At 38.4% G+C, this 18,562-nt stretch overlaps 1 protein-coding gene across 1 annotated transcript; it reads right to left on the reverse strand.

The window, feature by feature from the left end:
• Positions 1–1,390: 1,390 nt before the first annotated feature.
• On the reverse strand, positions 1,391–18,201 carry Nf-YB (nuclear factor Y-box B). Its single transcript, XM_069842339.1, has 4 exons — positions 17,782–18,201; positions 16,597–16,949; positions 14,457–14,523; positions 1,391–11,069 (listed from the first exon to the last, which is right to left on the reverse strand). Exons 1-4 carry the CDS (start codon positions 17,867–17,869, stop codon positions 10,963–10,965), a joined length of 615 nt encoding a protein of 204 aa, XP_069698440.1. The 5' UTR covers positions 17,870–18,201; the 3' UTR covers positions 1,391–10,962.
• Positions 18,202–18,562: the final 361 nt, after the last annotated feature.

Genomic DNA, 18,562 nt, shown 5'->3' on the forward strand with positions numbered 1-18,562 from the left:
TTTTTTTTTTTTTTTTTTTTTTTGTAATTATGGAGAACATGTGCTTCTTTGAGAATTTCACTGCTTGATAATTTGCTTCTACTCATCGGTGTACAGGATTTGCAAGGAGAACTCCATTCACTGCTTGTTGGCCACAAACGTCTACTGGGTGTTCATTTCAAAGTGTGTCATGACGTCACTGTCGTGAGTCAGCGATTTGAAGCGAGTTTCAGCTTTTATGTCAGAGAAGTTGCCTATTAATGTGTTCAATCTGAACTTGAGAACGTGTACGGTGTAACTTGTACGTCGTAGCAACAGATGGCGGTCTGTACGGTCTGTGTGCTACCATAACCTCTTTCAAACTGTGTTTTGCGCGGGCAAGTCGTACGCAGGGTATTTGTTATCATCCGTTACATACCGCAACATTCCACAATATAAATCAAATGCTCCGTGTCCATGTTGACCATCCAAGTTAATGTCAACAAATATCTAAGTAATCGTCTTAACCCTCTCGCCATATCCCGACAGTATGAAAAAAAACTCACCTCAGTACATGTTTCCAAACAGTTCACATTCCTGCCACTACCGGCATTACAGCACGTATCGGTACATACTTCCAGAGTCCGTGGGTATCCACGGACTCTGCGTACTTCAGAATGAACGCCATACTTGCTAGGCAACTTCTCTCGCATTTAGGTAATACACCTCTGCGGAAGTGTAGGAAGAATGGATTCTCTAGGCTCATCGGCTAGCCACATGACGGCATACAGCAAGCCATGACACAATTTGAACTGAACACGCAGTATAAACTCATTCACAATGGAACGTGCATTTAGCATTTCCCGATGATGAAGAAAGGTGTTGTTTCATCACTTCATCGCCAGCCTCAGCAAAGAATTGAAGGTCACTATTTGACATTTTCCCTTGGAACAGCAGGTAGTGTGTAGTACAAAATACGGCAACATTCACAATTGGGGCGACAACTGACAACTTATTTCATGAAATACTCACTGAAATAATGGCTTATTTCATAAAATACTCACTGAAATAATAGCAGGCTTAACACCGAATTCAGCCATTTCATTTCAACAGAGATACAGTCTCTAGTAATGATGCTTTCGGTTGCAGAGGATATTGAACATCGAAATGGCCAACAAATTTTTTCTGAACCTTCTGTCAGGAACAGGGTTCCTCTATATGCTGGCCTGCCAGCTGGAGGAAGCCATATTAAGGATTCATCACCCTTGTCTCGCTGTGACCCCATGAACCCCAGATGTGATGACTAACACATCTGCTACACCACTAAGACTGATTCCTTAGTCATAGAATATAGTAAACACAAATTTCTATGTACGACGACATAATGGAGACGAGATTAGTTTATTGTGTAACAAGGAGAAACGAAATCAGATACCAGCAGGTAATGAGGTTTATATTCTAATATCAAAAGTAGACATCATACAAAGTATTATAGACCATACAGGAAGGTAGCTGCCTTTCTGTCTGGTTCTGAAACGCTTGCACTGTGCATGACTAATATCGAGTCATACTTCATTGACTAATGTCCAACAAATATCCGTTTGAAAACATCACACACACTCACTACCTTCCCTAACTAACTATAAACTGTGACAGCATTTCCCAAGCAACAAAAAAATACAAAGGTCCCATGAAGCAATACAATTATTTATCTTACAAAGTAACTGTGACATTTCATAACAAGAGGCAGTGATGAGGTTCATAACATCCCAATTCTGCACAAAAACAGGTTCGTTGACGATGTACTGACTTCACAACCAGACAGCTGGCTGCAAATGTTTCGCAACTTTCCATCAGGGCATAAACCACTATTTCCAAATTTTTCAATAATCCAAATCTACACTGTTTTCGCTGTAAGAAAAATCTTAAGCACGTTGCTGTCATACCCATGATTGGCTCCCAGTCGAAACACTCACATGACGCAGGAAAATATAGTTCGTATTTAGAAACCATAATCTTGTATTATTTGAAAATAAAAAATTGAATTGTAGTTGTTACATACGATGAAACATACTCGTATAACTTCACTTATATGTAAAACACTATGTAAAAGAAAAGCTACTTTTATATTTTGTTATGCACTATGAACGCGGATGAATACCAACAGTAATACCGAGGTAGTCTGTTCTTGTAACAAGCTGGCGTCACTTGAGCTCGTAGTTGTTCACATAAGCACGTGGTACTGCAGTATGGCTTCTGCATCCTGGAAGAAATAACTCCTTTGTCTGGCAACGATTGAAATAATTTAATTGCAATAATTATAAAGCAAAAGTTTCCTAAGCAAACGAATGTGTAGTAGTGAGGTTAGGTCCACTTGACGAGTAACGGGAAATGTTTAACATGAAACAGAATGTACAAAAGTGGGCGGGATCAAGTACTGAGAATCTATGGCGCCAAACAGCGGCCAATGAAGCCTCACTTCAGTCACGTGCTATTGTTTATATTAGGATTTTTCTTACAGCGAAAAGATTATACATTCAACATTACTCCAACACATCAAAGAAATGACACACTCAAAACAAAAATAAAAAATTTACACAACATTTAAATAATGTTTGTTGTATATTTATGTTATGTAAACTAAACAAGCTTACTAACATAAAATAAAAATTTCTTATTAACAATGATATTCATCTGTCAAGTACAAATTTCTCTCCAAGGCTTCTTAATGGGTTTGTACATTGCAACCATGAATGAACATAGTCATACCAAATATTGTAATCATACACAAACCTTGTAGCCGGACAGTATTTTCAAATATGTAGTAAAATGTATAAAAAGTATGGAGTGCACAAACTACAAAGTCTGTAATGCCACAAAGATAGAACAATTGGTTTAAATTAGCAGCCATTTCCTTAATAACTAGATATGAAGGTTAGGAATGTCCGAACATTCCTGATAATTTCATAACTCAGGGAAGTTCTTTACAAATGCCATGTGGCTCAAGGAAACTGTTCTTGGTGTTCCAATATTCTCTCTATTACAGTCCGTGGATATCCAGAGTACCGCAATCCCTTGCACCAGAAATGTCGACAAATCAGCCATTTTTATTCCAGCGCACACCAATTGCCGTATAGGAAATGAATGAATGAATCAAATATTTATAATTTTAAGGGCCACAGACACTGCCTAAATTGAGTTTTAATTTAAATGTTCTTATTCCAAGCGTATTGAAATGCAATAACAATGGCGACCAACTAGCTGATTGCGCTTCCCTGGGTATCAACGGACTCTGCTTTCTATGTCAACAAGAGACATCTGGCAGGCATTAGTACAGCACTGACAAAAGACTGAATGAATGCAATCAGAACATAAGGCATCTGGACTTTTTGGCAGGAGATGAACACAGATGGAGTTGTGGGAAAGGCATAAAGGGAATGCATTCCAACATGTTACACTAAAATGTCATTCACCACCTGTACTTAGGGTGAAATTTATAGTGTTTAGGCCATCATCATCATCATCAATAGCTATCAGGGTTTAGGCCATTTGGCCTGTTCCGTCTCAGGTGAAAAGCTGGTCTCTCCATCGCTTCTTCGGGCGTCCACGATCTCTGTATCCAAGGGGTCTGTAATTTAATAATCTCCTGGGTAGTCTATCATTTGGCATCCGTAGAACATGCTCATGCCAGTTGCTCCGATACTTGTGGATTGTCTCTGTAATGGCTGCGATATTTAGTTCTTGTCGGATGTCTTCATTATATTTATGGTCATAGAGAGTGTAGCCTGCTAGCGGTCTTAGTAATCTCATCTCAGCTGCTTCTATTCTATTCTATTTAGGTAAAGGGGGTTAAGTCATTTTTTGTGCAAATAGAATTTTGTTTCCCAGGTGAATACACAAGTTAAATTCTACAAGCGGATATACAAAAAAAAAATAATAATAATACTAGCATTTGATGTGATTTCTTTATGTAGAAAATTATTTGCAATAAGATGTCTTAGTTTAATTTTCATTTAGCTATCTCAAAATTCATTTATATGACTTATCTCTCTTTACCCAAACACTAACGAAATATGATTAACTAATGTGATATTATTCAGCTCTTTGGGAAAATGACACAACAACCCAAAAATGTAACAATGTCGGATGACTTTTCGAAAGAGATTTTCTGTTTATAGTTTATACCATGTGCTAGACGATGTCATAAACAGTAATACGAGAACAATGACTCACACTGACTCTTTCCCTGAAGACGTAAGTCAGTGGGATAGTAAGCCTGTAGCTCTGGTAACAAAAATTACTGCACTACTATAAAACAAGGCAACAAACCAACATGAATTCACACACAGTAAAACTCCGATAAGACGCTCTTCAAGGGACCGGTGTAAACTGCGTATTAGGCGGGTATACTAATTTTGACTTGTATACAGTATCTATTAGCATTTTTCTTTATTGAAATACATGATTCATGAAAGGTAATACAGTATTACTCCATTATGTAATTACTGTACTGTACGTCAAAGACATTTACAATATGTACTGTACTTAATTCTTTCGAAAAAAAAAAAAAGTAATTTATAGTTGTTTGCCGTGTGCGTGTACTCCAAGTCCTCATGTTTACCACACTTCAGTTTCTGCGATTACATCCTCCCGACATCGCAGCTGTAGTGATTGAGTCGCGATTTTTTACTGTCGTCCTTAATGTTGATGATGGGATTCCTAATGAATCAGAGAGTTGTTTCTGAGTAAGAGTACTGTTCTCATCGTACTTTCGTAAATTTACAATTTTTTCAACATAGAAAGCGCTTTGTAACTCATTGTAATCACATTCACAGACACTTCAATACACTAAAGGACAACAAACTGCCCAACAAAAATTTCCAGAATTTTATTACGGCCGAGTGAGAAATGGTGTTTGAGAGAGAGGGTTAGCAAGAGGGTGAGGTATTGTAACTGTATGTAGGCTTTAACCACGCAGATAAGGAGTTGAATAAGAGAGCGTAACAAGAGGGTGGGGTATACTAAGGTATGAAGTATGAAGGTTTAAATGCGCAGGTAAACGGTCGAATACCAATACTTTTCAGGTTAATGGCACCAGTGAGTTCAGTGACCAAGATGTTTCATTGGTGTTACAGTACATTGCTGAAAATTACATCGAAAATATTCCACAAAAACAGCGTATTATGCGGGACTTGAGCACAACAAACGGGGTATTTTATAAAGACGTTATATATGAAATGTGCAGGGACTGGACAAAAAAAGTGTATTACACGGGATAGCATAATAAGTGGGCGTGTCTCATCGAGGTTTTACTGTAATTCTATTTCAGATGTTAATGAGGAGAGCTTGCTACACGCCATCTCAGGCCTTGGTCACAAAACCATTAAAACAAGGGAAGCTATTTTGACTGACATAACATCAGTCAAGTCACATTTGAACGTCAGGTCATGGTAAAAGCTTAATATGAAGGACACAGAGGCCATGGTTATATATACAGAGGCCGGACACTGGAAAGTTTTATTTTCTCAAATATATTATCAGGGACAGAATGCTCTACCCACAGACTTACTAAGGGCTTCACCAACCTTTATCAATCAATGCTATGTGCTTGGTGCAAATGATATAAGTACGATTTCCTTTGTAATCTATACAATAGCAGTGGCGCCATATATATCATATGCTACTTCACCTGCCCAAATGTCTCAGACAAACATTAGTCATACTGTGAAAACTGTATACGCATAACCTTAAACAACGAAACTGTTATTTGTGGAAAGTTACCAAACTCGTTCAGATCCTAACAAAGCAACAATGTAGCGAGTAGAGTAGAATTCCAATTATCCATCACCCTATTAACCAATCGGCGGATTATCCGACTCTCTCTCTCTCTCTCTCCCCTCCCTTTTTTTTGCTGCAGAAAAATATATGAAGTCCTGTAGATTGTTAGTACGTATTTTTACTTCAAAGGGTTATTAGAAACCTCTTACATAGTGTCTAGTAAGAATGCTTCCACGCACTTCCAGTAGCGGACGGTGGGTTTGAAAGTTGGGGAGGCCAAGACGTGAATGATGAGAATATAAAAATATAAGGCCTGTGACGTACCTCATTACCAAGCACAGAAGTTATAGGTTTTAAGGAATTAAAATTAGGTTTTCCAATTTATGTTTTAGGATCTTGAATCTTATGTTTAGGAATTTAAATGATTTTACGGGAAAAACATAAAAGTAAACAACATACTATTAATATATTACAACGGCTTGGTAAAGATTGTCTCCCTTTAGGACACCCCAAGTCCTAACCTACGAATTAGGTCTTTTAGGTCATATTGAATTTAAGAATGTTACACTTTGCTACATAAAACGAATAAGAAAAGCAATATTTCGAGAGTAAGGAGATAGCAACAAAATTGATTCGAACCTAAGAATCCGGGGCTTGCTCATTACTATTACATAGTCTAATTTTACAGCAAATTAACTCGATGTTCCTCTTTCTTCGCAAACCAATCAAATAGGTCACAGCATACTGAATAACTGCTACTAGAAGAAGCTAGAGACAAATCTGCATTTGTTTATAAACTTTCGATATATTTAAAATACTGTATAAGTAAATATATCATATACATCTCGTAACACAAAAGAATAAAATAACAAGAACACCCGCAAACAAGAGAAAATCTAACATAAATGACAACTTTTACGCAGGGAGAGAAAACTAACAACACGTGACTCAATTTTGTAAAACCAAGAAAAGAGAAAAAGAGAAAGCTTCCCAATACAGCCGAAACCAGCCGTGACTATAAGCAGTACAGTTCTCAGCGGTGGGTAGGACATCTCCAAATCGGCTCCCCTCGCTCGTTCTATCAAGTTTAAACACTCTTCTAACCAGCTATCTTATTGGTTGAACTGCTGTTGTCATGGTTACCGGGGAGTAGCGTCATGTAACCGACTCCTCTCTCCCGCTCTCGCATAGACACTGCAGGCTGCTAAGTGGCGACTATACAGGTTACAGCGCTATCTGTTATTTTTCAGTACGAATTATTTGTACTATCTACAGTATAGCGAGCGGGCATCACCAACTGGATGTGGTCGACTTTATGTAACTTACTGTACATCCTAGTCGTAGTGAATAGTAAAATTAATATAAAAGTAAAAATGTTCGTCATTTGCTGTAACTTGTCTGTGATCTTAATTCAGCTGAAATTATTACTGCCATATTGTGTTCTGGTAAAATATTAGGGGAGGCACGGCCTCCCTTGCCTCCCCTGAAAATCCGCCGCTGCGCACTTCAAGTAACAGGAACAGTTACTTATTTGTGGGAGAGAGTGTTTTTTTCCAACTTGTCAAACAGTCACTATGGTATCTACTTCCAAAGAAATGACCCTAAGAACTTTCGCACAATTGCAAACCCATGCACCAATCAGTATTTGCCCTACTGTTCGAGTGGTTGTACTGTTTACTTTCTATGCAAAATGTCTTCCATGATCGTCGAAAGAAAACGTGTTGTGCTCAGTATAGAAAAAAGTGTAAATAACTGAGAGGTTTGGAAAAGGAGAAACTGTAGCTCATGCCAAATGAGTACGAAAGTGACGTTACACTGTGCGCGACTTAATAAAATAAAAACAGTGATAAAGTGAATAAAGTACGAGAATGCATATCTACAACACGACTTCTATCTTTCCACAGTCAACCATTAGGATTCCCTCGGCCCTTAAAACTCGTCATTGACAATCGGACTTAAATTAGTTAACTTCTGATCCACTAACCAGCATGTTAAAAACATGATCACGGAGAAAATCACGAAATTATAGGCCTAAGCATAAGGCCTATGCACATAATCTATGAAAATCTCTTATGGTACGGATTATCCGATTTTTTCGATTAACCGTTCACTCCACCCCTTCATTACCACGGATAATAGAGGTTCTACTGTAGTAACAAAATTTCTTGCAACTGTCTGTAACATAAACAATCAGCAGTATAGTGGGTGTTAACAGGGCCGCCGAGAAGGGAGTGGCAAAGGGGGCGAGTGCATATGGGCCCGTGAGCAATAAGGGTCCGTCAGATTGAGTCTGATTACTTTTTACTATTATGAATAATTATTCGTAGATACATACAAGTACTATAAAATTTTGTAAGAATATTTGTTACATAAATTTCACGTATTAACTCAACAACAGTATTATTAATGCAAATTACCACTTCATATGTAAATTTTGACTTTTATATAATAGAATATCGGTTTCCCGCATTAACATTCACCTACACGACACTTGAGAGCCCCGGCATTTGTCTGAACTATGTTACCGTCACTTGTACTGAACACGTTCAATTATTTATTGGCTGGCCCACCACAATATGCTAGTGGACTCTTCCAAACCGAAGTCACAGGATCACGTTTCCTTTTCAATACATTGTATGTTTTGTGTTGAAACTTTCGTCTTTTCGTTGTCGTTTGTCTAGTAAATTCTGTTCATTAGTGCTACCGGTTATAGTTTAACTGCACAATGGACAAGTGCAGGCATAAGTCGGGAGCTGAGAAGCACAAGGAGAGACAGAAAAAATTGGAAGATATTAATATGGGTGGTAGACTGCTTGAAAGGTTGGTTCAGGGAGCATCCGTTTTTGGTGTAAAGATAATTCGTTTGGCGTGTTTCTTAATTGAAATTACGAAATGGCGTTTCTGTGCTTAACATTTATCTAATCTTGAAAAATATTATGAAGACATTAACAAAGAGATCAGTGATGAGCCGAAATATTTAAAATCAATTCATGCCTCTAATTTAGAACCAACCCCACTGAAACCTATGAATCTCCTAAATAGTCCGAGGGAATTAAAACGTCGGTTTATTTCCAAATATTTGCATAGCCATTAGAATATTCTATATAATTCCTGTGACAGTTGCTGATGCTGAAAGATCCTTCAGCAAAATGAAGAAAATAAAAAATGTATTCAGATAAACAATATGTCAAGAACGACTGAGTAACCTTGGCCTCCTTAGTCTGGAGAGCGATCTTGCTAGGTTTTTAAATTTTGATGATATAATTGATGATTTTGCATCAATGAAGTCAAGGAGAGTAGTTTGCAAGTTAGAAATTACATGCGTTTAAGAATAATGTTTTATGAATATAATATATTGTGCTAATGTGAAGTTTTGCTAAAAGGTTTCATTCATGTAATAAAAGTGTATATTTTTAGGTTCGTATCTGTGTATGGAGTTATCTTTTATTTATTTTGCAAATAATTATTATGGTTAGAATCAGTGGCGGCTCCTGCATATTTCTTAAGAGGAGGAAAGAGATTAACAGCATGAAATGACACCTTCTTGAATGAAATATTCTACAAATTAGCCTACATGCATACCTGTAAGACCAGGTAGTGTTGGGGTTGGCCTTCCCTTCTGTATAGCAATAATCTCTTCTTGTAAACTGAGTTTCCTAAATTGTCCAAAATATATTATGTTTTCACTTCCTTTCATTGTTGATTAATTGCGCAAATTAACAATTACAAGGAAATTCACAACCTTGTAGCATTTTTCGAGCACACTACAGCATCACACGTGTTGGAAGGGACTAGCTACTAACTCGTAACCGGAACCGTTTTACGGAAATGGAAGTGGGAATGGGAAATAATCTGAGGAAAGCGAGAGCACTGCACCTACCCACGTGGTCCCTGTTGCCACATGTACATTTTACGAGTTCAGTATCACATGCTTTTGAAGAATGTCAGTTCTTGTAAAGTCATACTATCATTATTGTTCAAAACTGCCGGTGGCCGATTAATTTTTTATGTTAAAAATGATGTAGTTTGGAGTACCTACTTTCAGTTTCAAATATATTTGTCCAAAACTGACAACTTGGCTGTTACCCTGTCTAGTAAACAATGAATAGAAGTGAATTTCAGGGGCCAACTACGTAGAACTACTTCCTCTTTGTTTTACATAAACCCGACTTTAACTTTCAAATATCCACGAAAGTTTCAAACCATGAATAGCAGCCTATATAAAGTTCAATGAATAATATTTTTGATTTATAATTTAAAAAAAAAAATTTATATGGTGTCTTTCAAAGCGTTGCGTTAAAACTGTTTTTGTTGTGTCTCCTCCTAGATGTGTTATAGTCTGGTTGAATGCAAGATCGTTAGATGGCAGCAGTAACGAGCTTGCTGCACGACCAGTCGGTTTCTATACGAGTTCCCGCCCATGCGCTGATTCAGAGGAGGATCTCCTCCCTCTCCGTTCATTTACTCGCTTTAAAATTCTGGTTCTTTCTCTGGCCGCTAGTGCGCTGTTGTCTATGTGTGTTAACTGCAGTAGAGGAGGAATGGAGTGCCTTTCCTCTACACAGACAATCTCACATATTTCTTACAGTTTTCTACAGCACATGAGCGCGCGTCGTTTAAAACTCGATCATCCGAGTTCTTCTTATAGCTGTGAACTTAAAAATTACCGAATCTTCCTCGAATTTCAAGGCACATATTTTATTTGGTATTTACTTTCAAAAGAAGAAAAATGAGAGGAGGATGTTCCTCCCTTCCCTCCCCCGAGAAACCGCCACTGGTTAGAATAACTGGTAACTTGTAACTGGTACTTTTTCAAGGGGTCTGAGTACAGTATTGCATAGGGGCCCATAAATTCTGTCAGCGGCCCTGGGTGTTAAGTGAAGGAAACCTGGACGTAACTGGAGCTCAATTAGAGATTAGTTTTCAATAATTTCAACTGTTTAAGGACGATAAACTTTTGTAAGTGGATTACCATTTACTGGCAGGCAGCTTACTGCACTAGGGGGCAGAGACTGTGCTCGGAGTGGGGAGCAGTGACATTTATAAAGAACTTCTTGGTTATTAAGTGAATTGTTTGATTTTCACCTCCCTCATTACACAAAATAAAATAAATAAATAAATGAGATGAAAAGCTGACGAATCCAATGTAGCATGAATTTCCTCAATACTCTTCTAAACAGAAATATATACAGTTCATTCTCTTATGTATAACACAGCTCTGCTTCTTCATGCTAACTGGAACTGTGGGATCTGGTCTGGATATGTATAGATCACTGTCTCTGTTTGGCCGTTCTGTTCCGTTGTCAAGATGTTGCCAGCCAAGGTCTGCGCACCTAAAGGAGAAAAATACATATGACACACACAATGGAAGAATTAGCATTCCTCTGAGATACAAGTGTACAACCTGGGGCCTGTTTCTCAAAAATACTAGTTTAGTAGTTCACCAGTTACTAGTTACCAGAGTATATTTCACCAGCTCTAGTATATTCTGTTTCTCAAACTATTTTACCAGTCTAGTAACTTGTGACAAATTTTCACTAGTCACATGATCTGTTTCACTAGTCAGCTGATTGAGTTCATTTGTTTATAGTCATTGGTAGGTATTGTTATTTGAGGTTAGAAGGCTAAGTTGTTTGTATTGTGGTTTCGATTTCTCTTTTCGGTTGAAATTCCATCAGTTGAAAGCAAATTAACTATACTCAATATGATTAATGAATCAAAGGATTATTATTCGGTGCTTTTTCAAGCATGTTAACAAAAAATGATGAAATAAACGAATGGACAAAAAGTGTTGTAATGTGTGAGGCTATGGAACTGATACCTCAGAACAAAGATTATGCATACGTTAGGGACACTTACTGGCCCAACATTAAGAAAGCAATTTGGTAAGTACCAATTCAAGTTCACAGTATCGTAATTTGAACATATGATGTAGCTAGTGGGTCTACTGCCGACATGAATGCCACTTATGACTTGATGAAAAATTCGTTACCGGTAATTTTTTTTGTTTTACATTTTATCTATTCATAAATTATTGTCGTTATATATTTAATTTGTAGGTTAAAGTTGACAATGTCAGAAGAACTGGCAGTGGAGGAGGAAAGCTAGTAAAAATTAGTTGATGAATTGGTATTAGATTATTAGGAAAAAATTCTGCAAGTGTTGCTGGTCTAGGACAGAAAGACCAGATGGCATTGGAAAATAATCAACATCCCGATTTGTAGAGCAATTTGTATTTGAAGCTGTGCTGATAATGCAAGACTTCTATTTTTTTTTGTCTTATTATGGCAGGTCCCACTATATTTAACAACTTTTCAAGCTTTTCAGTACTTTACCTAAACCGTTCATTATATTTAAACAATGCTCCCGTAAAGGAATAATAATTGTTCTTTCTCGATACAGTTTTAGCTCTTCTCACAACTTCTTCATGACTTCATTCGGAATCACCAAACCAGATATTAAAAGAAAATAACTACAATATTTTGTTTTATCTGAGAAAGGTTGTCACTGGTAACTGATAATATAGAAATCACCAGTCTTTAGAGTCTTGTAGGAATATTCCTGTTGAATACTAGTGTAATCAACTAGATTAGCATTTTGAGAAACAGAATCACTTATGAACTGGTGAAATCGACCAATATTACTAGTCTGTGAACTGGTAACTACTACTTTACCCTTGTAGTTTCTAGAAACACAGACTTGTAAAATAAACTAATATTACTACTGTACAGACTAGTATTACTAGTCCGTGAGTTTTGAGAAATGGGCCCCTGGGCATACTACTCAGTGTCTGATCTCAAATAAATTCTTGCCAGGTGACAAGAAGTAAAATGGTGCTAATCACAAACACACACAGAGAAAGATAAAAATTACAGGGGGTGACAGCGTTCATAGCGTATTTTTAAACTCACAGTGTAAATGAACAACTGTCCGAAGACAGGTCTGAACCTCATAAGTGATACCAACAAGGCACCATTTATAAGGCAACTAGGCCAGGAGATAATGGGGTAGGGTGGCCAGTTCTTTTCCCCCTCCATTGCATAAATCGCCAACTAGCTACATATTAACACTAATCAGACTTCAGATGTATATAAACAATTGTTCTTCCTCTGACACATATCGTCAAGTGAAATGTACTGCCTGATAATAGATGTACGAGGCCTGTCTAAAAAGTATCCGACCTTAAATTTTCCCGCGCAAAGTAGTGATTCTAAGGCGGCGCCACTGTGCATGGTGGAAGGAGGAACCGTAATGCGCATGCTTGAATTTTTTCACAGCATTCGCATGTGCCAGTCACTGGCTGGTGGTCGCCAAGTAAGGTGCTGTTCTAAGTGTTTGTCGGATTTAGTTTTCTCGCAAGATGACTGAACGAATTGAGCAAAGATACTGCATCCAATTTTGTCAAAAGCTTGGTGATTCTCAAAGTCAAACAATTCGTAAGATTCAGCAGGTGTTTGAGGAAGATGCGATGGGTGTAACACAAATTAAGGAGTGGTTCAACCGATTCAAAGATGGCCGCACATCAGCGGAGAGTGAGCAGCGTTGTGGCAGGCCCCAAACTGCTCGGAGTGCAGCTGTTGTTGAGAGGGTGCGAAATTTGGTGATGGCAGATCGTCGTTTGACCGTGCGGGAGATTGCCGAAGAGGTTGGAGTGAGTAAAGATTCTGCACATGCAATTTTGCGTGATGATTTGAACATGAACCGAGTGGCTGCGAAATTCGTGCCCAAGTTGTTGTCCCCGGAACAAAAAGACCTCTGTCGTGACGTTGCACAGGACCTTCTGGGCACCGCCAACACTGATCCTGGGTTTCTGAACACTGTGATAACTGGAGATGAGTCATGGGTGTACGGGTACGACCCAGGAACAAAAAGACAGTCGTCGCAATGGAAGCATCCCGAGTCTCCAAGGCCGAAGAAAGCGCAGCAGGTGCGAAGCAAAATCAAGGTGATGCTGACTGTTTTCTTTGATGTCCGTGGAATTGTGCATCACGAATACGCACCGGAAGGACAAACGGTGACAAAGGAGTACTATCACGATGTTCTCCGGCGACTCTGTGATGCAGTTCGGCGCAAAAGACCAGACATGTGGACGGCGAACAACTGCCACTTGCATCACGACAACGCCCCCGCACATTCATCCCAATTGATCCACACTTTCTTGGCCAAACATGGAATTACAACCGTTCACCAACCTCCCTATTCTCCAGACCTGGCTCCTTGCGACTTCTCGTTGTTTCCAAAATTTAAGACACCACTGAAAGGATCCCGTTTTGAGAGTAGAGAAGAGATAATGTGGAACGCGATGATGGAGCTGAACACCATTCCAAAAGAAGACTTCCAGAGGTGTTTCCGGCAGTGGAAGGATTGGTGGGCTAAGTGTGTGCAAGCACAAGGGGCCTACTTTGAAGGGGATTAGGGTCCCAACCCCGTCAGGTATTTGAAATATTTTTTCTGGCTAAAGGTCGGATACTTTTTAGACAGGCCTCGTACATATCAGCCAGAACCTCAATCAGAGGTGTATACATGTATGAAATTGAAAATGAACAATTTTATAAAGTCTGAATTCGAGTACAGGCAACAGAACAAATATGAATGTGCTCAGTATGTGATGCACACAAAGAAAGCAAGACTCTGCAAACAGATTTTTTCCACAACATTGGCAACTCAAAAATCTTGGTTCAGTTTCAACAAGCGTGCATCTACATTTGTACAATACTCACTAAATGCCTCCTCAGTAATTTCTTCATATATTTCACCAGAACCCAGGGGTTTGTCACCTTTCGTCGCCTGAAAAGAAAGAGAAGACAACATATGCATTTTACCAAGACATTGATAACATTCAATACATTAAGAAGTTCCTCCGTCCCCTTTCCTCCATTAAAAATTATAGCTTTTATCATGTGGTGATTGGGATAGTTTTGACTCAAACAAAAGGGTAACAGGCTGAGAGCAGTAGAAGTGGAATTTTACAAGAATTTAAAGTAGAACCAATCGATAAACTCTAAAACTACACAAAATAATTGGATTGAGAGTGGTGTGCAGAAAGCAACGGAAAGCTACCCCATTTATCTTTCCTAAGAAAAACTGCAAACATGGCATGATGAGTCTTTACGCGGTAAAAGATTCTGGATGTAAATTATCCTCCCATTCGGATGTCTGGGAGAGGGATGCTGGGGAAGAACACTTTATGAAGCATCCCATCAGAGAGAAGAAAAGAAGACCTAGAAGCATTTGAAATGTGGATATGGAGAAGAATGGAGTGTATGAAGTGGGCAGACAGAATAAGAAATGAAGCTGTGTTGGAAAGAGTGAGTGAAGAAAGAATGATGCCGAAAGTGATCAGGAAGAGGAAAAGGAATTGGTTGGGTGACTGGCTGAGAAGAAACTGCCTACTGAAGGATGTACTGGAAAGAATGGTGAACGGGAGAGGAGTTTGAGGGCAGAAGAAGATATCAGATGATAGACGACATTAAGATATATGGACAGGTCCATGCACGCTTCCCTACACAGACCAGTCCCACTACACCCCTTACAGCTTAACTTCCTCCGGCAAGGCACTTTGCACTATTTTCATAGGAACTCTCTTCATTTAAAAGCAGAAACAAAACATCCATGTTATTACAACCAAACTTCATTTATCATAGAAATCTGGCTTTCAGGTAGTAGCTCCCTGTAAAGCAGGTTTTGAATAATTTCAAGTAAAAATATTTTTCCTTGAAATTATTCAAAACTTCGTTATTTTTTTTTTTTTTAATAGCTTTACTGTTTCTATACTTTGCCACCTGGTAGAGTGTAAGAGAAGGCCCTATGGCCTTAACTCTGCCAGTATAAATAAATAAATAAAATAAATATGGGAGAAATGAATGTTATAGCAGAACATTATAAATTTATTCTTCAAACTTATTTCCACACAGACATTTTAGTTGGAGAACAGTATTATGTTGATCATTGTGCAAATAAACTTCAAGAAGGTTACATTCCTTCCATTCATCTTGGTATTGTTCATATAAGGATTTAGCAGTTTTTCGAACTACTCTTATGGTCTTACTAATAAAAACTCTTATACAGACGTTCAACTGTCTTATACTTACACAGCTCGTTTATAAGTTGTGTGTAAATTCCAGACTAACAATCACTACATACGTCGTGGATAACAGTCAAACTGTCACACAGCTATGTCATAGTTTCGTCATTACTTCATCACAAAAGATAATAGAATATCTGGGATTCTCTATTGCAACTGATAGTCTGCACTAGTGTGCTGCACTAAGTATCGATAATACAACTGGGCCTGATGGATTACTATGTTATATTTTGGTCAAAGAGTACAGGTACAGCAATATTATTCTAATTATTCTGTGCTCTTTGGTTTGTTCTTCTATGGTTACAAGGCAACCATCATCAAAAAATGACAATCGATATAAACAGCTGTTAGAGGGGCGGCCATTTTTTCTCTATATACAATGCTTAAAGAAGGGGTTTCGTGTATATAACTACTGCAAAGCCATTCCCATGTATAGTTATAGGCTGTTTATACATCCATCGCTTATGCATGGTTTATTAGTAACGTTTTCTGTCCCAACTCTGCATAAGTCTCGTATAAAAAATTTACACGGTTTATTAGTAAGACCATTAGAAGAAAAAATTATTCATTTTAATGGACCTGTAGATTTTGATGAGCCTTCAAATATTGTGTGCTTATCTGCAAGCCTGTTTAAGGCATATAAAGTCTGATGTTAAAATAGAAATGAAATGACATGAATATTTTCTTCATAATGATTTTATAAATTAGAATCAATTAAATGTTTAATTGCTTTACACCCATTCTATCTTACTTCTACTTGCAATGGCAACACAAACCTCCCTGTACTTCTGCAAATACAGTTTCAGGGGCTCCACATAGTTGTCAAACCCTAGGGTCGTCATAGCGAACAAGATGTCCTCTCCATTAATGGTCTTCCTCTTCTCCATGTGGCAGCGGTCGCTGGCCTCGCTGGTGATGAAGCTGATGAACTCCGACACACACTCCTGCACACATTCCCGCGCGTCCTTGGCAATCTTCCCCGGCTCTGGTATCCCCCTCTTCATTATCTTGGCAATGTTGGCAATCGGCAAGAACCTGTCCTGTTCTCGTAGTGGGTATCCAGGTTTGTCTCCTCCGCCTTGGTTGGAGTCATCTGTGTTCTCTGCCGTAAGAGCTGCATCTCCATCATCTTGACACAACATGTTACAAGTACAACACAGATAAAACTTCTTGATTCAGACAAATTTTTAGTTAGGAAAACAACTACTACTACTACTACTACTACTACTAATAATAATAATAATAATAATACTTTTTTAATCCGTGGCGCTACAGCCCGTGAAGGGCCTAGACCGACCAGCCGGCTGCTGGCCTCATGCCCACATGCCGAAGCAGAGGTGGACGATCATCCAACCAGAATGGAGGTATCGTGTGGTTAGCACGATGATCCCCCCAGCCGTTATAGCTGGTATTCGCAACCGGATTTCGCTACCTATCGTAGCTCCCCAAGTGCATCACGATGCTGGGTGGGCACCGGTCCCATACACTGGCCGAAATTTCATGATAAAATTTCTTCCCCCCAGGACTCAAACCAGCGCTTAGGAAAACTACACTAAGCTTATTTATCACATATAGACTATGTGAGCGCAAACGAATTGATAAAACAAGCGATTGTTATGTTGAATGTATCTGTGGGAGCAAACTAAAACCACGCATTTATACAGCCTATATAATCAGTGAAGCAAAAAAACAATTATGCCTTCTTTGGTGTAGCCTTTTTTTGAGAATTACCGAGAGGGTAGCTAGATGACAGGAGACCGAGAACTGTGACAAGGTTGTCACTTAGCTATCCCCTCATCTAGCCCACTCTAACCTTGTCACAGTTCTCGGCCTCCTGGTACTAAGGTAATGTTTACCCATAAAGGAATTAGCTTGCTTAGCGTTCTTTTAGATTATGGGCAAATTAATATGAAACCACAAAATTTGATCATAGTCCCTTACTCCGCAATTCATAACCTTACCATCCTCTTCGCCTTGACCCATGAAGTTCTGTGATTCGACGGTAAGGAAATTATTTCCCAAGTCGTCGCCACTTTCACTGTTATCCATTTCAACACTACGTTTGCAATCTGCAGTGAAGTAAATAATTGTAACTATTTTTGGCACTAAGTACGGAACAATATCACTTTCTCAACAACAGAACAATCACCATGCCACTTGCCAAAACAGACAAGTAACATTCTAGATCATCGTTTGTTCTTTGTTTTCTTTCAGGATAGCCAACATCAGATGTATGATGAAAACAAATTTAAGTCGCTCTTTCAAATACACAGCCGTGCAAATACACACGTCAAGCAAATATAACACCGAAAGGATTATACGAAAGTTTTCTGACTTATGTCACTTCTGTCATTACAAAATAATTATTCCTTCCTTACATTACTGTTAATAAAACCAGATATTTCTAGATCGCTCGTCAGAACCTCCTACATTCTATGATCCTCATGTTTTGTATGTAATCTTTGAAACAGATGACTGGGAAAGGTAACATACAGTAGCGCCATAGATGGCGTAAGTGTGCGAATTATTGGAAGCTCTATTGTCTGACAGAGTTATTTAACACAGAGTGATGACATTTTGCGCATTTAAAAACAAGAGTTGTGTGGAAATAATGTGTTCCCAATCACAATAACGTACTGAGATATCGTATTTACAATTTATTTTTTCTGTTCTGATTGTGAGTAAAGAATAAAAATTGAAAAAAATAAGTTATTTCTTGCAAATCAAGATTTCAGGTATAAC

This window comes from Periplaneta americana, chromosome 12 (assembly GCF_040183065.1).
Source record: "Periplaneta americana isolate PAMFEO1 chromosome 12, P.americana_PAMFEO1_priV1, whole genome shotgun sequence".
Classification (NCBI taxonomy): Eukaryota; Metazoa; Arthropoda; class Insecta; order Blattodea; family Blattidae; genus Periplaneta; species Periplaneta americana.